Source organism: Girardinichthys multiradiatus, chromosome 12, assembly GCF_021462225.1.
Source record: "Girardinichthys multiradiatus isolate DD_20200921_A chromosome 12, DD_fGirMul_XY1, whole genome shotgun sequence".
Lineage (NCBI taxonomy): Eukaryota > Metazoa > Chordata > Actinopteri > Cyprinodontiformes > Goodeidae > Girardinichthys > Girardinichthys multiradiatus.
Window position 1 is genome coordinate 29,400,112 of NC_061805.1, and position 22,441 is coordinate 29,422,552.

A 22,441-nucleotide genomic window follows, 5' to 3' on the forward strand; every position below is an offset into this window, starting at 1 on the left:
AGCCGGAGTACCCGGTGAGAACCCACGGGGGAGAACATGCAAACTCCATGCAGAAAGACCCCAGGCTGGTAATCGAAACCAGGACCTTCTTGCTGCAAGGCAACAGTGCTACCAAAATATGAAAGTATTGATAATAAATAATATATTCATAGTCATAATCACAACACTACTTAAATGCTCTACTTTCATGATATAATATCACTGTAGTGTGAACTTTTTTAATTTTCCATAAATGTCACCCAAAAGCTAATATAGTGTATAGAAATATACTACTAATAACAAAAATAATACAATAACAATCTGTTTGTTTTTTCTTCCACACTTTAGAAGACTTACAAACATCATCTAAACATTCCGTATAAAACATGTAAGTGAAAAGAGTAAAAAGAGCGGTAATTACTTCCTGAAGAAAAAAAGAAACTAAAAACGATGAAGATACATACAGTACAGACCAAAGGTTTGGACACACCTTCTCATTCAAATAGTTTTCTTTATTTTCATGACTATGAATATTGTAGCTTCACACTGAAGGCATCAAAATTCCCCCTTTCACTTGTGTGTCTCAAGAAGTCAAGTGAAGATGCAACTGGAGAGACTGAATCGGAATAAGGCTGCAGGTCCAGATCATGTCAGCTCCAGAGTCCTGAAGGCCTGTGCAGAGCAGCTCTGTGGGATTCTGCAGCACCTCTTCAACCTTAGCCTGGCCCAGAAGAAGGTTCCGGTGTTGTGGAAGACCTCCTGTCTTGTTCCGGTACCAAAGAAAACTCACTCATCAATCCTTAATGACTATAGACCTGTTGCCCTGACATCTCACATCATGAAGGTCCTAGAGAGACTCCTGTTGGCCCACCTGAGTAAGCAAACAGTAAACCATCAGGACCCCCTTCAGTTTGCTTATCGCTGTGGAGTTGGAGTTGAAGATGCCATCATACACCTGCTTCAACAAACCCACTGTCATCTGGACAAAGCCAGTAGCACTGTGAGGATCATGTTCTTTGATTTATCCAGTGCATTTAATACAATCCAACCTGATTTGCTTTGTCAGAAACTCCAGAAGACTCAGGTGGAGGCCTCAACAATCTCCTGGATCAAAGACTACCTGACAAACAGACCACAGTTTGTGAGACTGAAGGGTTGTGAGTCTAACCAGGTAGTCAGCAGCACAGGAGCACCACTGGGGACTGTACTCTCACCATTCCTTTTCACTCTGTACACCTCAGACTTCCAGTACAAGACAGACTCCTGTCATCTGCAGAAATACTCGGATGATTCTGCAGTCGTGGGGTGGATCAGAGATGGACAAGAAGCTGAGTACAGGAAGGTGGTGGACCGCTTTGTGGCATGGTGTGGAAACAATCATCTCATTTTGAACGTGACTAAAATAAAGGAGATGATTGTAGATTTTAAGAGAAACAGGAATAAGTCAAAAACTATTTCTATCATGGGAGAAGATGTGGAGGTGGTGGAGGAGTATAAATACCTCGGTGTTCACCTGGACAACAGACTAGAGTGGAGATGCAACTGTGAAGCCATCTACAAGAAGGGACAGAGCAGACTGTACTTCTTGAGGAAGCTTAGGTCCTTTGGTGTTTGCAGCAAGATGCTGCATATCTTCTATGAGTGTTGTGGAAAGTGTGATCTCTTCTACCATCATCTGCTGGAGAAGCAGCATCAGAGCCAGGGACTTAAAAAAGATCAAAAAGCTCATAAAAAAGGCTGGCTCTGTTCTGGGGACTCCTCTGAAACTCTGGAGGTCATTGTGGAAAGACGGATTCTTCATAAAATGAAGAACATTATGGAGAACCTTGAGCATCCTCTTCATGAGACTGTCCTACAACAACAGAGTGTCTTCAGTCATAGGCTTCTTCAGATCTGCTGTAAGACGGAGCGCTACAGGAGATCCTTCCTGCCCACAGCCATCAGCATCTACAACGGCTCTCTGAAGAAACCTTCATAATGAGCTACAACAACATTTAATTTCCCTTTTGGATTAATAAAGTATTTTTGAATTGAATTGAATTGAAAACTATGAATTAACACATGGAATTATATACTGAACAAAAATGTGTGAAACAACTGAAAATATGTCTTATATTCTAGGTTCTTCAAAGTAGCCACCTTTTGCTTTGATTACTGCTCCACACACTCTTGGCATTCTGTTGATGAGCTTCAAGAGGTAGTCACCTGAAATGGTTTTTACTTCATAGGTGTGCCCTGTCAGGTTTAATAAGTGGGATTTCAAGCCTTATAAATGGGGTTGGGAAAGTTGTGTTGTGCAGGAGGTGGATACAGTACACAGCTGATAGTCCAACCGAATAGACTGTTAGAATTTGTATTATGGCAAGAAAAAAGCAGCTAAGTAAAGAAAAACGAGCAGCCATCATTACTTTAAGAAATGATGGTCAGTCAGTTCAAACAATTGGGAAAACTTTGAAAGTGTCCCCAAGTGCAGTCGCAAAAACCATCAAGCACTACAAAGAAACCGGCACACATGGGGACCGCCCCAGGAAAGGAAGACCAAGAGTCACCTCTGCTGCGGACGATAAGTTAATCCGAGTCACCAGCCTCAGAAATCGCAGGTTAACAGCAGCTCAGATTAGAGAACAGGTCAATGCCACACAGAGTTCTAGCAGCAGACACATCTCTAGAACAATTGTTAAGAGGAGACTGTGTGAATCAGGCTTTCATGGTAAAATAGCTGCTAGGAAACCACTGCTGAGGACAGGCAACAAGCAGAAGACTTGTTTGGGCTAAAGAACACAAGGAATGGACATTAGACCAGTGGAAATCTGTGTTTTGGTCTGATGAGTCCAAGTTTGAGATATTTGGTTCCAACCACCGTGTCTTTGTGCGGCGCAGAAGAGGTGAACGGATGGACTCTACATGCCTGGTTCCCACTGTGAAGCATGGTGTGGGGTTGCTTTGCTGGTGACACTGTTGGGGATTTATTCAAAATTGAAGGTATACTGAACCAGCATGGCTACCACAGCATCTTGCAGCGGCATGCTATTCCATCCGGTTTGCGTTTAGTTGGACCATCATTTAGTTTTTCAACAGGACAATGACCCCAAACACACCTCTAAGTGTAAGGGCTATTTGACCAAGAAGGAGAGTGATGGGGTGCTGCGCCAGATGACCTGGCCTCCACAGTCACCGGACCTGAACCCAATAAAGATGGTTTGGGGTGAGCTGGACCGCAGAGTGAAGGCAAAAGGGCCAACAAGTGCTAAGCATCTCTGGGAACTCCTCCAAGACTGTTGGAAAACCATTTCAGGTGACTACCTCTTGAAGCTCATCAACAGAATGCCAAGAGTGTGCGGAGCAGTAATCAAAGCAAAAGGTGGCTACTTTGAAGAACCTAGAATATAAGACATATTTTCAGTTGTTTCACACTTTGTTGTTCATTATATAATTCCACATGTGTTAATTCATAGTTTTGATGCCTTCAGTGTGAAGCTACAATATTCATAGTCATGAAAATAAGGAAAACTCTTTGAATGAGAAGTTGTGTCCAAACTTTTGGTCTGTACTGTATATCTAATAAAAAATGTGCAAAATTGGACAAGATAAAAAAGGTAGCCTGTTGAAGCTAAAGAACAATGCTATAAAGTTACCTTAAGCTGTCCTTCCTGTGCACAGTAACATGCATCTCATACACTCTACCCTGTGGGACAGCGCCTGCTGGCACCAACAAGCTCACACCTGCATGAGAAAGGACATGTAGGGCAAAACAGACCAAGGCAAAAAATCAGTTTCTTTACATTGATTAATTTCACCATGCACAACTGAATAATTAAATGCACAACCAGTTCCCATTTTATCATCTTGATGAATTTTTTTTACCCATCGTTTTTTAAGGCATCCCATATAAAGCTCTCTATTTAATATATCATCAAGTGAAATATGCCGTAATGTTTCATAGAGTTTCTGAACTGCTTCATATCTCATCTGGTTATTTTATTCATTATTTCTGCCAACTTACAACTTCGAAATAATTATATACGAATACTAAAAAAGTACATAAGTCAAAGTCAAACAGTTTAGATTATGGAAATATTTTAACAAACATTTGATCCTCTTTGATACATGGCAAATCAATATTTAAACAAATGCAACATTCTGTGGAAACAGAACAGAATCTTGTTCTTATGGACATTGTAAAGAAGTATCCACAATTCACAGCCCGTATCCAATTCCTTCATAATATGTTACTTCGAAACATGGGCTTGGCATTTTACAATCATGCTTTTTTTCTTTTAAGCAAGTTCTTTGTGGATTTGCTACTGAGCAGATCACAATGGTTTTAAAATGGTTCACTGTGTTATGATCCTTAGGGGTTTGAGTTTGATCCTTAGGGGTTTGAGTTTTGAGTTTCTTTCATGTCAGTTTTCCTCATATCCCTGTTGTTTATGTTCTCTAGTTGCTGCCATTTTAGTTTATTCCTGTGTGAATTAGTTCTTAGCTCATTCTTATGTTCTTGTACCTTTAGGTTTATTTCTGTTAGATTTCCCTAAGGATTTATTTGTCTCCACTCAGCTCCTGTGTACCAATTAGTCTCCTCCCACCTCAGTTCCTCTGTCTCTGCTGTTCCTCGCCTTCACCTGATAGCTCACACCTGTTTGCCATGCCTTTCTCCACACTTCCCTCTGTATTTAGGCTCTCTGCCTTTCATATTTTTGCTGGATTCTTCTGTTGGACTGTCTCATGTTCAGTGCTCTTATCTACTGCCTGTTTCTCAGCCCATGCTGTATGCCCAAACGTCCTTGTTCCACACCTGTAAGTTTTTCATCTGCACTAGGGTCTTTTATCAACCCAACACGACACGCTTGGAGTTTTTGGCTGTTTTAAAAAATGACATTAATCCTAAGTATATCTGACATAACATACTGAAGTTTAGATTAGAACAATCACTGAAAGTGGCGCAGTTTTAGAGACAGACAAAACTGACATAATAATCTACAGGGGTTGGACAATGAAACTGAAACACCTGGTTTTAGACCACAATAATTTATTAGTATGGTGTAGGGCCTCCTTTTGCGGCCAATACAGCGTCAATTTGTCTTGGGAATGACATATACAAGTCCTGCACATCGGTCAGAGGGATTTTAAGCCATTCTTCTTGCAGGATAGTGGCCAGGTCACTATGTGATACTGGTGGAGGAAAACGTTTCCTAACTCGCTCCTCCAAAACACCCCAAAGTGGCTCAATAATATTTAGATCTGGTGACTGTGCAGGCCGTGGGAGATGTTCAACTTCACTTTCATGTTCATCAAACCAATCTTTCACCAGTCTTGCTGTGTGTATTGGTGCATTGTCATCCTGATACATGGCACCACCTTCAGGATACAATGTTTGAACCATTGGATGCACATGGTCCTCAAGAATGGTTTGGTAGTCCTTGGCAGTGACGCGCCCATCTAGCACAAGTATTGGGCCAAGGGAATGCCATGATATGGCAGTCCAAACCATCACTGATCCACCCCCATGCTTCACTCTGGGCATGCAACAGTCTGGGTGGTACGCTTCTTTGGGGCTTCTCCACACCGTAACTCTCCCAGATGTGGGGAAAACAGTAAAGGTGGACTCATCAGAGAACAATACATGTTTCACATTGTCCACAGCCCAAGATTTGTGCTCCTTGCACCATTGAAACCGACGTTTGGCATTGGCATGAGTGACCAAAGGTTTGGCTATAGCAGCCCGGCCGTGTATATTGACCCCGTGGAGCTCCCGACGGACAGTTCTGGTGGAAACAGGAGAGTTGAGGTGCACATTTAATTCTGCTGTGATTTGGGCAGCCGTGGTTTTATGTTTTTTGGATACAATCCGGGTTAGCACCCGAACATCCCTTTCAGACAGCTTCCTCTTGCGTCCACAGTTAATCCTGTTGGATGTGGTTCGTCCTTCTTGGTGGTATGCTGACATTACCCTGGATACCGTGGCTCTTGATACATCACCAGTAATTTTCCTCTTTTGAACTCTGGTATGTCACCCATAATGTTGTGTGCATTTCAATATTTTGAGCAAAACTGTGGTCTTACCCTGCTAATTGAACCGTCACACTCTGTTCTTACTGGTGCAATGTGCAATCAATGAAGACTGGCTACCAGGCTGGTCCAATTTAGCCATGAAACCTCCCACACTAAAATGACAGGTGTTTCAGTTTAATTGTCCAACCCCTGTAAGTGCTTTAGTAGAAGGGAACTAGACTTCTCTTATTTCTTGAAGGCATTTCATATCTCATCCCAAAGTCTTGTTCTGTTTTAAATATGGGTTGGAAGTATCTGGCTTTTAAATTGTACTCTGAACAATTGACTTAAAAGGCTGGTAAGGTCCCTAACAGGGCTGTTAAGTTAACAAATTTGACCGTTAAGATCCCCTAAGTCACTGGCCCTACCTGCTATTCGGTTCAATGTTCAGGTCATTATCACTTAACGACCCAAACATGTTACGTAATGATGCCAACATGTGAGCTGATTTAGGAACATGTCTCAATGTGTCAAGGCTGCAAGGCTGTAATGTAGGTGTTCGAAACAAGGAACCTGAAGCCAGCTCCACTGTTTAGTGCTGGTTCTTAATATTTAATGTAGATGTCTTTCTTACCACCCGTCTTCCTGGTCCAAAATATGCTGATCTTCAAAAGAATGTCCCTAATGGTGGTGTTATTGGTATTATTAGCAATTAATTTCAAACCCTTCATTTATGTTTTTTGTAATGACTGGATGACTGGATGAAATAGCTTGTTTGTTAACCTGAGTTGGGTACGATGAGGTGTCCTCCCTGATTATTGAAGGATCCGTGAGCAGTACAGGAGGGATCTCTAATCCGGGCTAAACTCTGGCTACGAAGGTTCAGGCTGTCACTGTTATCCAACAGAGACTGAGTAACCTAGGAATAAAATAGGACATCAGTCAGAGTTACAACAAGATGTTGAGGAAGAAGAGGTACAAGATCTGACATAAGGTGACATCCATTGAATGCTATACCAGATGGTTCCAGCGAGGATACTCTTCAGTGAATATTAAACAAGCAATTAAACTATTTTTTTAATAGAACTATAATACAAGCTAGAACTATCCAACCATGGATAAAAGATGCCTATTCTAAACTATTGAATATTTAATGACACACATGAACATGCATACAATTAAAATATATTGTAAAGATATTTACTGCCCATGGCAATTCTTAGACTTTGGCTCAGTGAGAAGAGTAGTCATCTTGCAATCCCAAAGTTGTGGGTTTGATTCCAGCTTCCTCCTGCCACATGTCAATGTGCCCCTGGGCAAGGCACTTAACCTCAAATTGCCTACCAATCTGCGTATCGGTGGATGAATGTATGCATATTAGTGAGTGTGTCTGGGTGAATGTGGCTCTAACGTAAAGCGCTTTGAGTGAGAGGTGCTATATAAGTTCAGTCTATTTACCATTTAGTTTGTGTCCGTTTCTTTCCTTACGCGGTTCATACAGTTTGCTGATCTTATATTCTACATTGCAGGGATGTTAAATTTACTAGTTTACATCCTAACCCCACAATGTTATAAATAGCTAGAATGGAATGTGATATAAACAAAAAGTTACTTGAACTGAAATAAAAACTGATATACACTCCTGGTCAAAATCTTAAGACCAGTTAAAAAATTGCAAGAATTTTCTTTTTGCATTATTGGTGGTTCTAAGTAGAGCTTCACAATGTTAAAAGAAGAAACGGGAGGAAGAGGCAAAAAATCTTGAGCAGGCAATTTATTGAAAACAACGATTTAACTGAAATAAGATGTTCATCAGCTGTTCAAAAGTTTAAGACCATAGCTCAAACAAACAACAAAACCCCCTCAGAACAGGATTAAAGTGTTAAAAAAAGGACTCAGTGATGTGTATCTCCGCCAGGCATGCTTGATGGAAGTGTTTCCAGGAGACTAGTGGGGACATTGCTCCAAGTGAAGATGGCTATGCACAGTGTGGAACTTTTGTCTATTTTTGTAAACTTTCCTTGCCATCCATCCTCAAATGTTCTCAATCGGATTTAGATCAGGAGAACACTCAGTGACGTTATTCTCCTGGAAGAAGTCTTTTGTCAGGCAGGCATTGTGAGGTGCAGCATTGTGCTGTTGAAAAACCCAGTCATTACAACACGGATGAGGGCCCTCAGTCATGAAGGATGCCCGCTGCAACATCTCCACATAGCCAGCTGCTGCTTGACACCACTGCACAACCTGACGCTCTATTGTTCCACTGACGTAAAAGGCACCTCAAATAGTGATCCCCCCCTCACTCCCACCACCACTGTGCTCATAGAAAGCATCTCATGTGGGATATGCTTGTCATGCCAGTAACATTAGAAGCCATCAGGACCGTCAAGGTGAAAATTTTTCTTGTCAGGGAAAAAAACTTTCTTCCACCTTTTTAATGTCCTATGTTTGGTGCTCCTTTGTGTTTTAACTATTATAATGATTATGTTATTTAAAATGTAATTAAATAAACATTCGGTCTGTTAAGTGTTGTTCTATGAATACAAGCCCAACATGGCAGTGGTATTAGAGCAGTAGATAAAAGGGTCAATTGAGGTGTGGCATTTCTAAACAGCAAATTTTGCACACACGGAATAAATGCACACAATTTATTAAAATATAAGAATTTAGTAATAAAAATAATTCAACTTAAAGTTAAACATATTTAAATTAAACTATTTACTATTACAATTTAACTAAAACTAACAAACACATTTATTGAATAAAGATATTAATTAACTATATACAAATGAAGGAACAAGGGAATTACGAAATATTACTATTCAGTGTTATCTATGTTTGAAAACCAAGGTTTATCTTTATGTACCTCAAAATTAGGTTAGATTACCTCATTTCGGCAACCTTTCTGGATAAGTGATTCTTAATATCTTAATTTTCTAGTTGCTTTCAATAGGCGGGTATTCGACCATCCGGTCGTAGTTACTTTGGATCCATGTTTGAAGACTTATGCCTTATCGCCTGCAAGGAGACATTTGCGCTCGGTGGCTCTCCTGTCCGACCTCGGTTGAAAGTTGCTTGGAAAGAGTCCACAATGGTGGAACAAGCTGTTTTTGTTTCAGACTGCATGACGTCAAGGTGGTGTTCAGCTATGACTCTCCTCTTCCTGGGCTGGGTTGGAGATAGGTTACTGTAATTTTTAAAGGTACAGAGAGGTTCATACCGGCCTTCCGTTATGTACAGTTCAGTTATGGTGTCGACCACTTATCTCTCGGTAGAAGACACACGCGTTTTCTCTCTCTCCCTCCCTCCCTCCTGATCCCTGCTTCTGCTTTTGTCTGTATTTTTCTGAGAGCCTCGCTTTGCATATCCTGCAAACTTGAAATTATGGATTTGGTCAGCTGGTGTCTCAATGTACTGGATAAAATGTTTTTGACGGGAAGAGAGGGTAAAGGAGAACCCTCTTGTCCAGACGGGACGTTCTTCTCTGGATACACAATGGATTCTTAGTAGCAATGAAATATTGTGTGCCTGACTACGATAAAAAGGATTTCTACTGTTTGGAGTTGGTGGTTACCTGCCTTATCGAGTGATTCGCAAAACGTGGGCTGCTGTTCAAAGCATTCTAAAGGTGCCTGCGATGTTAGATGGAGTCTCCAGAGCAATCAACACTCAGACTGAAATGTTAAGAGAGCAGAATTGCAAGCTGGACACGATTCTTGAACAGAATCACAGCTTGGCAGCGGTTGGACTCAGAGGTTAAAGAATATAATCTTGGAGAAGTTGTACATCGAGATCTGCGGAAAGTACCAGAAATTTGGCTATTTGGATTCGCAATTGAGACATACCAGTAAAACTCCTAAGGTAGTTTGAAATTCACAACTGCCTGAACCACAACATTTATTGTTTTTCTAAATCCGGTGCCCCAATGTGGCCTTGGCAACTTCTGCTAACTGGCTATTGACAAAATATCTCCTGGATGTTATATAAACACGACGTTCTTCCCCAGCACTACCCTATCAGCTGTTTGCTGATAGGACTATGCGGCCGATTGATAAAACTTCCACCTCTCTTCTCAAGGACAATGGCGATTCTATCAGTGTTGACAGTCTAATTCTTGCAAACACACTCAGACATATATTCGCACCATCGAGATTCTACCATATCCTTGCTAAATCTTTACTTATGTGTGTGTTGCTTACACCAGCTGAGATTTTTTTGTACCACTCCAGACTGTATTCTGCTCAGAATAGAGCCTGAAATATGATTTTTTCCCTCCTATCTTACTTTACCTGAATGTGTGACTTCATTACTTTTCATAGTTTTTTAGATTCCTCAGAAAGATTACCAGCAAAAGCCAAATATTATTAGTATATGCAAATTTGACTAAAGCTGTTTTTACACCGATGACCAGAGATTTTTAGATTTCTTAGAAGGATTGTCTTACAACAATTTCATACCAGTGAAAGCCAAACATTATTAGTATTTAAAAAGTTTGAACTAAAAATGGTTTATACCAGTGACCCAGCTTATTTGAATGATGGGACCACAACTGCCTCATACCAGCGACCTCAAGGATTAATATTATCATTTTTCTTCTAGCACAGGATGAATTCCTTACCACAGAGGACTTAATGAGCTACTTACCTCTATTAGAAAGATTGGATTACAACCAGCTCTTACCAGTAAACTCCCAAGGATTGTTAATGTCATTTGATTTGTTTTTCTGTGTTTGATTTTCTTTATCATTGTAATGTTTTTCCTCATGTACAGCACTTTGAGTGCCTTGTTGCTGAAAACCACTATGTAAATAAACTTGGCTTGGCTTGGCTTGACTTGGCTTGACTTGACTTAATTTAGGTCGAGGATCATCCTGTGTTTTGGTGGACAGCCAATTGGATCCTGCGGTTCAGTGCCAAATTGGGTCTACCACTATATTGTTTTTTGTTACAAACCCTCAATATCTTTTAAGAAATTTGAGATGCCTGTTAGATGCCTTGCTTATGCAGGTCAACAATCCTACCATGTTCAAAGACAGTGAGTTTTTTGACTTTGCCATCAGGAGGTCCTGACAGTGTGAATACTTGAAAGAAAATGACATGGAATCTAAATTTTTTCACAGATTTTGACTTTTAAAGACTGTGGTCTTAAACTACTGACAAAAGTATAAATGTGGCTGTCATTGGGCTGTCTGCCCAAAGTTTTTTGTCTCTTGCTCCCATTAATCATTCATTGTGAAGTTCTACTTAAGACATTCTTAAGATCCAACAGTGCAAAATGCTAATTCTTGCCACTCTTTGGTTCCTAAGATTTTGAACAGGACTGTAGGTGAGGCAAGTTTACTTACTGCAGCAGGATTTTCAGAACTGTTAAGGTAAGAAAAAAAAAAAAAAAAAAAAAGGACATAAGATTGAATGAAATCACCACTACTCATGTAGGGCTCAAAGATCAGGTGCTCAACTCTAATACTGCCTCAGGTCAGGTACTGAGATGAATCTGAGTGGTTTCATCTCTATTTGTGACAACCAGCTCTAGTATGCATGCCATGTAGTTGACAGAGCCGAGGGAAGAAACTGGGGCACTGTGCTGCCTGTATAGTAATAGTGTTTGCTTTTGGTCTTTGACCAGAAACACCTGCATTTTCAAATCATTTTTGTGCTATTTTAGAAGAGAGATTATCTGATTATCTTTTCACTGCAAAGATAAAGAAAAACTTTGCAGTCAGAGAATATCAAAATGAAGATGGAAGTTTCCGCCTCTATTAGCGGATGCACATTACCTTAGGAGACAATTTTGAGGTGAAGTCCCCACTGAGGTCATCTGGTGGTGTGACCAGGCCTGATGAGTTGTAGACTTTGATCTTCAAGTTAGGAAGAGGATCCAGGAGGGGGGAGTTGGTCATCGGAATTTTATCAGACACGTCGTGAAGTGCGTAAACTGGGCCACGATACATTGCAGCTGCATTTGTCAGATCAGGAGGCGCAGTCAGTAGATCAGCTGAAGTGATATAACAAAAAGATAGGAAGAGAGAAAATCAATCATTTAATCATGTTAAAGAAAGAAGAACCAAAATGGAACCGGAGTCAGAGCCAGAGAAATTGTTATAAGAGGACAGTGAAGGGTGAAGTAAAATATATTATTTTGTCAGCATTACAGGTGAGTTTGAATTGTTGTCAAATCAGTGAGCCGGGGTAAGGGGAGTAAGATGAGGGTAGGTATGGCTGTTGATAAGGTATCTGAAGCTGGTACTGGATCATGTACCAGTCATAGCAGTTGCACATAGGGGCTGCTGGAAGAAGGAGGTAAGAACAAAACAGGGGAAGGGTGTAGATGGCAAGTAAAGACTACATTTTGTCTCTGAGTTTAAATTTACAAATTTACTCAAGCTCAGACATATTGTTATTATTATTACTATGATTTGATAGCCTGAAATATGAAACCGTTTTCAAAGATTGCTGTTAATAAATAAATAAAATACAGCATTTTCTATGGTTGTTGGACTGAGATGAATATTAGAGGAGACAGGAGGAGCCTTTGATTTGCTCCAATTAATTGAATAGTTAAATGAAATGTTGAAAACATATTTATTAGAGTTGATGTCTCTGGCAGTGAGGGCTTTGTATTTTCAAGAAAGAACACATCATTAGCTTATAAACATATTTTGTGTATAATTTTGGCTGTATTAGTTCCATGAATTACAGCTGGAATTTTGACCAACTACCATTACATGATCAAATTACTTTGGCTGTATGTACTTGAATTTTAATGCAACTATATGACTAGACTGTATTTAATGAATTGGATTGATCTAAGCTGAGGTTGGATCTTTATAATGGGTATAACCTGTTTGTCATGTAACTTGCTTTGAGAGGACATTTGTTGTCATTTGGAGCTATATAGGTAAAACTATAACTGAGGTAAACTAAATTGAAACTAAACTTGATCTTAGTCCCAGAAGCTCCAGTCCCAGCAACTTGGGAACAAATTCTTCATAGTCCCTCTTGTATGTTTGTGAACCTGTCTTGCTACAACTTTAATTTAGAAAGGTTACTTTCTAAATTGAAGATATTTAAGTTTTAATTATGTAACTTGTATTGAACATATTTCTATTAAATTTTAATACAGTATTTGGGAACCTCTGGAAATATAAGGTCCTCTTTTTTTTGGTTTATAATGATCAGGCTGCAGGTCTCACATATCCAATGCCCAATGGAAAATTCTCAGCATGTCACTCTGGATGTCTGTCAGAAAGGGCTCATATTCAGAAATAAAGAAGAAGCTAACTTTCCCAAGGTTAACCTATTGCCAAAGGATATGCAAGACTCATGGTCCTTTACTTTTATCACTAAATAGCACAAACAAGTTTATAATTTAGAGCAGCTTGTAATTTCTTTACTCCATTTGCTGACAGCTGATACAGGGCAGCTTCACCTAATAATACACAGGCTGTCTATGAAGGCAGGAGTGCCTGTCCATAATTCAAACGATTAGTTACTAAATTTTGCTTTGATCACAGAAGGGCACTTACCTACTGAGAACAAATACAACTTTGTTCCCACCATGCATAGCACTTGAAACCTGTATTTCTATCCAGCCCAACACACACACATGCATCTGTCAGCTATCAGTCCTCTACGTTCTCTACTTCCCTTAAAGTCAACAGATATTTCTGCCAAATAATCCCTTGAGAAATGTAATCAACAAGTAGAAGAAAACCACAGCGAGAATGAGACACAGAGAGATATATTCAAGGACATATTTGTTCATTATTAGCAATCAGAGGTTGTCACCCCATCTCTACACACGGCATTCACCACAGAATACGTACATTTATTTATAGCTTGCTGTTTTATTTCTGCTCCAGCTCTGACCTCTTTCTTGTTTTTACTGTAAACAGTGAGTGGAATTGTAATGATTCCAGCACAAGTTGCTGCACAAACACCAACCGCTGACAATTTACAAATGGTGCTTAAGGGTTTACAGAAATTTGATTTGAATAAAAAGTGTATTGAAAAGCCAACAGGAAAAATCTCAATGTATAACATTTTTTTTATTTTTGTGTAGGTAGTGGAGTCCAAAAAAATTTGAATATTTCTGTAAATCCTAAAACTCAAAACCCTTCTGCATTATCTGATGTCTACCATCTTATTCTTGACAAAACCCCATATTTTTCCCATGGGATTTAGATCAGACGCGTTTGAAAGCCAATTAAGTATAGTGATATCATGGTCATAAAACAAGTTAATGGTATTTGTGGCAGTGCAGACGTGTGCCTAGTCCTGCTGGAAAATAATATTAGCATCTCTATAACGCTTGTCATCAGAGGGTACCATAATGTGATCTAGAGTTTCACAGAAGACAGTTGTGTTAACTTTAGACTTGATAAAACACAGTCAAACAAAAGCAGCTGATAATGGCTCCCCACCTCACTGACTGTACAAAATTTACATAGGACCTTAATCAACTTGAATTCTGTGCCTTTTCACTCTTCTTCCAGGCTCAGGAACTTTTTTTTCCAAATGAAATGCTGAATTCACGGGGGAGCTGGTGCCTATCTCCAGCAGTCTATGGGCAAGAGGCAGGGTACACCCTGGACAGGTTGCCAGTCCATCGCAGGGCAACACACAAACACTCATACACCTAAGGGCAATTTTAGAGAGACCAATTAACCTAACAGGCATGTCTTTGGACTGTGGGAGGTAGCCAGAGTACCCGGTGAGAACCCACACATGCACAGGGAGAACATGCAAACTCCATGCAGAAAGACCCCAGGCCAGGAATTGAACCCAGTACCTTATTGCTGCAAGGTAACAGTGCTACCAACTGCGCACCGTGGGTTCTCACCGGGTACTCCGGCTTCCTCCCACAGTCCAAAGACATGCCTGTTAGGTTAATTGGTCCATCTAAATTGCCCTTAGGTGTATGAATGAGTGTGTGCATGGTTGTTTGTGTGTTGCCCTGCGATTGACTGGCAACCTGTCCAGGGTGTACCCAGCCTCTCGCCCATAGATTGCTGGAGATAGGCACCAGCTCCCCCGCGACCCACTATGGAATAAGCGGTAGAAAATGACTGACTGAAATGCTGAATTCACTTTCATCTGAAAAGACGGCCACTAAGAAACAGTGCAGTGGTTTTTCTAAACAGCACAGGTAAGATGCTTCTGACATTGTCTTTGTTTGGGAGTGGCTTAGCACAAGGGATGTGACACTTGTAGCTCATGTCCTGGATATTTCTGTGTGTTATGGCTCTTCATCCACTGACTCCAAGAACCCACACACTGAAACAATGTCATATATATATTTTCATATACAGGTCCTTCTCAAAATATTAGCATATTGTGATAAAGTTCATTATTTTCCATAATGTCATGATGAAAATTTAACATTCATATATTTTAGATTCATTGCACACTAACTGAAATATTTTAGGTCTTTTATTGTCTTAATACGGATGATTTTGGCATACAGCTCATGAAAACCCAAAATTCCTATCTCACAAAATTAGCATATTTCATCCAACCAATAAAAGAAAAGTGTTTTTAATACAAAAAACGTCAACCTTCAAATAATCATATACAGTTATGCACTCAATACTTGGTCGGGAATCCTTTTGCAGAAATGACTGCTTCAATGCGGCGTGGCATGGAGGCAATCAGCCTGTGGCACTGCTGAGGTCTTATGGAGGCCCAGGATGCTTCGATAGCAGCCTTTAGCTCATCCAGATTGTTGGGTCTTGAGTCTCTCAACGTTCTCTTCACAATATCCCACAGATTCTCTATGGGGTTCAGGTCAGGAGAGCTGGCAGGCCAATTGAGCACAGTGATACCATGGTCAGTAAACCATTTACCAGTGGTTTTGGCACTGTGAGCAGGTGCCAGGTCGTGCTGAAAATGAAATCTTCATATCCATAAAGCTTTTCAGCAGATGGAAGCATGAAGTGCTCCAAAATCTCCTGATAGCTAGCTGCATTGACCCTGCCCTTGATAAAACACAGTGGACCAACACCAGCAGCTGACACGGCACCCCAGACCATCACTGACTGTGGGTACTTGACACTGGACTTCTGGCATTTTGGCATTTCCTTCTCCCCAGTCTTCCTCCAGACTCTGGCACCTTGATTTCCGAATGACATGCTGAATTGGCTTTCATCCGAAAAAAGTACTTTGGGCCACTGAGCAACAGTCCAGTGCTGCTTCTCTGTAGCCCAGGTCAGGCAATTCTGCCGCTGTTTCTGGTTCAAAAGTGGCTTGACCTGGGGAATGTGGCACCTGTAGCCCATTTCCTGCACACGCCTGTGCACGGTGGTTCTGGATGTTTCTACTCCAGACTCAGTCCAATGCTTCCGCAGGTCCCCCAAGGTCTGAAATTGGCCCTTCTCCACAATCTTCCTCAGGGTCCGGTCACCTCTTCTTACCCATGATTGGGGTTTTGAGTGATGAACCAGGCTGGGAGTTTTAAAGGCCTCAGGAATCTTTTGCCGGTGTTTAGAGTTAACTCGTTGATTCAGATGATTAGGTTCATAGCTCGTTTAGAGACCCTTTTAATGATATGCTAATTTTGTGAGATAGGAATTTTGGGTTTTCATGAGCTGTATGCCAAAATCATCTGTATTAAGACAATAAAAGACCTGAAATATTTCAGTTAGTGTGCAATGAATCTAAAATATATGAATGTTAAATTTTCATCATGACATTATGGAAAATAATGAACTTTATCACAATATGCTAATATTTTGAGAAGGACCTGTATATATCAAAATACAGCAATGTTGTAAGTCAAAATTAGATCAAGTTATCTTTTTAGATTCCACACATTTCCATATCATTGTTAAACATGGACATTGTGACCTTTCATGAAATATGTGGGCAGATCGATTTGTACTTTTCAGTAAACAGTAAAAAATGAATTCATTTATTTATGAACTATGGTACCCTGTGACTTGATTAATTTATTTAAATCTGTTTTATTTGCAGAAAAATATTTATTATAGACTTGTGGGGGCATTAAAGTGCCTTTTACCAGTTATTTGCATGGATACATTTTTGACTGTGCTAAATTAATATTTCAATCTGCACATAATTAAGCTCTCAGTTTGACAAACAAAAAATCCAATAAGAAACGTTTCAACAACTTCTGTTGATTCATATCTACTGTTCCTGAATTTAAACTGTTAAATATTTGAATATGCAGGCAAAGTGGACGTGATGATAGCATGTAAAATATAGCTCAATTTAAACGGGAAGACATACTTTGTTGTGATTTTGATGATAAAAAAACATACATGACATGTAAAGCCTGAGTCCTGGGAGAGTAATGAAGAGGGGCAAATGCTGATAAACAGGAAATTTCATTGCACTAAATGTACAGATGGGAAGGGACCGAGGAAAAGAAAACACAGAGAGTGGGGAATGACAGAGAGAGAGGCACAGAGGAACTCCTTTGATGGATTAGAGCAGTTTCTGGAACAGATAGATTAATCCAAACCATCAGAGACTGACAGCATTATGGGGAAAAAAGAAAATAAATTGCACTGGCATAAAGGCCTTAAAAAGGATGTGACAGGTACAATTATTTACATGAAAACAACATCACATCTGTTATTAGCCAATCCATCATTTAGCTTCGTACAGTCACGAAAAATATAGAGTACATTCTATATTAGTTTCCACAGTTGTTTAAATCTAATTTCAAGTGCACAAGTAGATATAGCATTTATAGTAATTTATTATTAAACAAAAATTAAACCAATCTGGAAACCAAGTGTGTAGAAAACACAACAACATACACACCATAATTTCATAGAATTTGGAAACTTTAGCAGCAATGTCTTAAATCTGCTTGAAGTTATTTAGTCTCTCACATCTTAGTGGAATTTTGGCAAACTCTTCATCACATTTAGAGGCATTCAGGGTTAGGTCTGAAGTTTGACTAGGCCAATGTCCACACATAGATACATTTTTTTGCTATTCTGTTGGAGACGCAACAATCAGAATTATGTGAAGCTTTGACCAGCCAAAACAGAATTTAGCCAATTTAAACGTTTTATTTACATTTAAGACAAATTGGTGACCGAGTTCAAAATCTGCTGTTCGTTCTTAGCATGGTTAGCATTTCTAAAACAGCAGTCTCTCTGTGTGTATTTCCAAAAACATAAACTTTATTTCCTTGTGTCTAGTTCACATAGCAGGATTTTTGAATTGTCAGCTGATTTTCAAAACCTGAGAGACCCCACACATGACAATAAAGAATCGTAGACAACAAGTTTGGTTCTACTTATCTACAGAAAGCACAAGACACCCCACACAAACTGATTCCACTCACAAACATTCAGACTTCAGACGGGAGATCTCGTAAATACTCTCGAGATCAAACGTGAGTTCTGTTACCATACTTTCTGATTGGCTATACTTCACATTCAACAGGCTGCATGCTTGTTTGTCTTTGGGGAACACCCCATACACTAGGATATGGGGCCAAGACAATCAAACATGTTGAATATCCCCGATTTGAGGTTGGAGTGGTCCCGATGTCCTTCCGAGCAGACTAGATTACTCTTAACATACCACACACGGCAGGAATATCTAATAAGATTATCTTAAGAGCCATCACGATAATTGGGGCATGTCGGAAAAAGGGAAAATTGGGGGAAAAATCTGCATAAAAATCCTGCCATGTTAACCAGGCTTTAGTGTTAATTCCAAAAACATTTTAAATGCAATGACAGTTCTTCATTCAGCCTTCCTGTTATCTGTTCTCTCTTCCAGCCAAAATTAACTACACAAATATCCAAAGGCCATAGAAAGCCTAGTTTTCCTTTATATAACTTTTTATATTATTTTAAATATAAAACAAAAACTAACTTTGAGCTTTTTCCACTCAGTAACAGCATCCACACATAAGTAAATAGCATTTAAGTACGATGCAGTCAGTGATTAGAAAGAGGTCAGATTTTTCTGTGTCTGATGGGCCAGTTACCATTCAGGGTTAGTCAAGTAATAAAAACAAAAAACACTAGCATATTTCTAGATGCATCTCTAATTATCATATGATGACATATTACCTGATCTCGCTGTCTTTATATTAACAGACTGGAAGCCTCCATTCAGTGCTGAGGTGTCAATGATATCCGAGTCAAAGTCACGGTGCGTCTTGCGATATACAAAGAGTGCCACAATGGCAGAGATGAACAGGCACATAATCACGGCGATGACAATGCCCACGTAAAGAGCCACGTCATCTGTACTTGGGGCAGCTGGAGGAAACACAAAGAAACATACAAAATGTTAGATTTTCTTACTGTGAACTGGAGGCAAAAACATTCTGGAGACAAATAATATGGCTGAAATGAAAGGAGCCATAGATAGCATTGATATGAAAGAGTGAAGTAAGACTTTTTGATAGATTTTAGACATTCTTAGTGTTCACATCCCCTTTAGACTAGCATTGAGACACAAAGAACAACCTCTATAGGTTCCATTTTAAATGAAAATTTCAAACTACCCTCCAGCTGGTTTTATATGGTAATTTGTCTAGACAGAGATACAAAGAGATGCAGAAACCTTTCATAAAGAAAGAACGGCTTGAAATCTTAAAACTTTATAAGGCTGTTAATTATTTTATAAGAGTACCAACATCCTTTTTCAATTAGCTTGGAACTTTATTGGTGTTTCAGCAAGAAACTGAAAAAGTCATTCATGATTCACTGAAATTTAAACTTTTGGATAATGTGGAATAAAAAAAGCATAAGCCATGCTTAAAAGAAGATTTAAAGAGGAGAAAAGGGGATTAAATGGGTCCAGTTAGGAGAGCATGGGATACAGATATGAAAATAATTGGAGAAAATATGTCACACTCAAAAAATTCTTAAAATAAGGCACATAAGCAGATGAGGAGTGAACAAACAAAAACTGAAGAAGCTGACAGATTGGTTGGTGAATAAGATAAGGAATAAGTGGATAAAACGCAGGGCAGCGATTAAAAATAGGAGAGCACAATAATCCTGAGTGGAAGGGAGTGAGAACTGGGCACAAAAAACAAAAAGAAATCCTACATATTTAACATGAAAGTTTTTGGAGTTTTACACTTTAAAGAAAAATGCTCATAATCATGTCCCCTACAGCTAGTAGGAGGGGATTGGTTTGCAGCTATTAAGATGACAGAAGAGAATAAGAAACCTCCTTTTAATCCACACTTAAAGTTGAGGAGCAGATAAAAGGCTTTTAGCAACAAACAGCCTGGGTAATTTGCTGAAGGATTTGTTGTTGTCACACCAGAGCAAGTTCACAAAGCATGAACTTGATTATGCATGAGAGAACCCTTTGATGTGGCACAAAAACATGCACACTCACATATGCACAAGCGTGATGCACACAAACGCAGAGCAGAGAGGTCACTTGTTATGTTAGTTAGTAATTTACCACATGAGGGAGCTGTGAACCACTCTGATTGTCTGGGAGCCATAAGGGTCATGTCAAGGCTTCATTTACACTGCTCCTCATCTATACTTTCTGACAGCTTTTTGGAAAATTATTGATAAATGTCTTTAAATGGGAAGCATGTAAAACAACTAGATGCTCAAGTTGGAAATCCATTTTTTGATCCAGTATCTACATCATATTATACTTAAAGGGACTAGTACCTATCCTCAGTGGTCACTGGGCAAAGGGCTGGGTACACCCTGGACTGGTTGTAGCTCTTCATGGAGTTACACAGAGCCATACAAGGCAAACAATCATACACACACACCCTCTGTCCCAAGGGCAATTTCGAGTAAACAATCCACCTGCATGTTTCTGGACTAAGGGAGTGAGCCAGAGTACCTGGAGAGAACTCAGACATGCGCAGGGAGACCATGCAAACTCCATGTGGAAAGCCCCCAGGACAAGGCAACACTGCTCAATAATAATAATAATAATAATAACAAATATAATAATAATAGCCACTTTGTGCAATAAAACATTTTGCAAAAGCATGATAAAAATCTGACTTATGATTTAATAATCTCAGAAAAAAGTCTACTGTTGGCATTGATGGTGTTTTGTTTGTGTGTCCATGTTCAACCTTTAATTAAGCAATTTAATTTAGAAATCCATAACCTCCTTGTGGTCTAAAGTATAAATATGACAGGTCACAATTGTCTACTTTAGAGGTAACTTTTCAAAATCAAAAAGAAAGAAACACATGCCTTTTTAAGTAAGGTAGGTGTGTGTTGACCTTTATATGTCAGGATATAGCTACAAAAATGCAGCTTCTCAAAAAAACTTGTCCATAACTAAAGTCAGAGCAAAAATTCAAAAGCGTATAAAGTCTGGGACTGAGACAAGTACAGCTTGAAGAGGTAAGAAAAGAATACGAAATGCTGTAAAAAATGTTATATAATCTATAACAGCTATTCATATTTAAACATGTTTAAAACTCTTGATCTGTGTTAACGATACGATATAATACATTACAATACATTAGGATCTACAGAAACACCAACTAATGTCTATACTTAAATGACTAAACTTAAAGCATGCCACATATTTTTTAAGCATGTAACTCAATTAGAAATTATTACATCCCGACACCAGTTTTCTTTCCATTTAATTTGCTGTGAGGTCTTTGACTCTTCACTGCACTGCTGCATAAAGCTGTCCTATTTTCGAAGGCACTTCATTTGGCAGTAGGGAATAGAACTGAATAATCCTCTTAGGTCCCCAGTTTCTGATCTTAATAATAATCATTACCATCTACTTATGGAATCTTTGCCTTAATTCCACGCTAACTTAAAGGTGTATAACTTTACAACACACGCAAAGTGGGTCAGCTTCGGGAAATGCATATTTTCGCTTCTCAAGCGATTTATTTATTTATTTTTTCCATTGTATTAATTGAAAGATGTTTAGATTTTTAAACTAGGTTACATCATGCTGTGGTCTCAAAAGATGGGCTTACCTACTGTAACTTTTTATCAGGGGATTTAAAGCATTTCCTTAAAGCCTTGTAACTCATATCCTCTCTGCCTCAGTTTATTCTCTCCTTCCATGACGCTTAACTGTTATTGCTGACTCCATCTCTTTCCATGTGTTTTGTTTGCCTATTAAGAAGAAGACATCACATAACAGTTCCTACCTGCATAAATAATCTACCTACAATTGAAATATGTGATCCATCTGTTGCTTTGACCTTGCAAGTAAACTTTACAACATAACAAACTAAGCCATGGCATTTACGAATGGTTCTCAGAAAAAAACAATATTGCATGAATAATATATTGATATTGATCTCATTACTTATCGATGTCCTACTGAGCAGTTTACATATAGAAAAAAACACTATGCCTCTTTGAATCATATTAAAATTACTCACTAAAGGTCTAATCTTGTTATACAAGATACATTCCTGTTGTACAACAATACAATATACAACAGACTATTTATTTTAATTCAATTTCATATACAGAGATTTTTGTTTATCATACTGTTCAATTTTA

At 39.1% G+C, this 22,441-nt stretch overlaps 1 protein-coding gene across 3 annotated transcripts in view; it reads right to left on the minus strand.

Moving 5' to 3' along the window:
- Window positions 1-22,441, minus strand: part of LOC124877689 (netrin receptor UNC5C-like) — a 348,599-nt gene that overhangs the window by 36,967 nt on the left and 289,191 nt on the right. For all 3 annotated transcript variants that reach the window (XM_047381101.1, XM_047381100.1, XM_047381103.1), the window contains 4 exons: window positions 19,028-19,219; window positions 11,747-11,964; window positions 6,754-6,889; window positions 3,615-3,702 (listed from right to left, as the gene is read on the minus strand). In XM_047381101.1, the coding sequence (XP_047237057.1) occupies window positions 3,615-3,702; window positions 6,754-6,889; window positions 11,747-11,964; window positions 19,028-19,219 (634 nt within the window). The remainder of the gene's footprint in view (window positions 1-3,614; window positions 3,703-6,753; window positions 6,890-11,746; window positions 11,965-19,027; window positions 19,220-22,441) is intronic.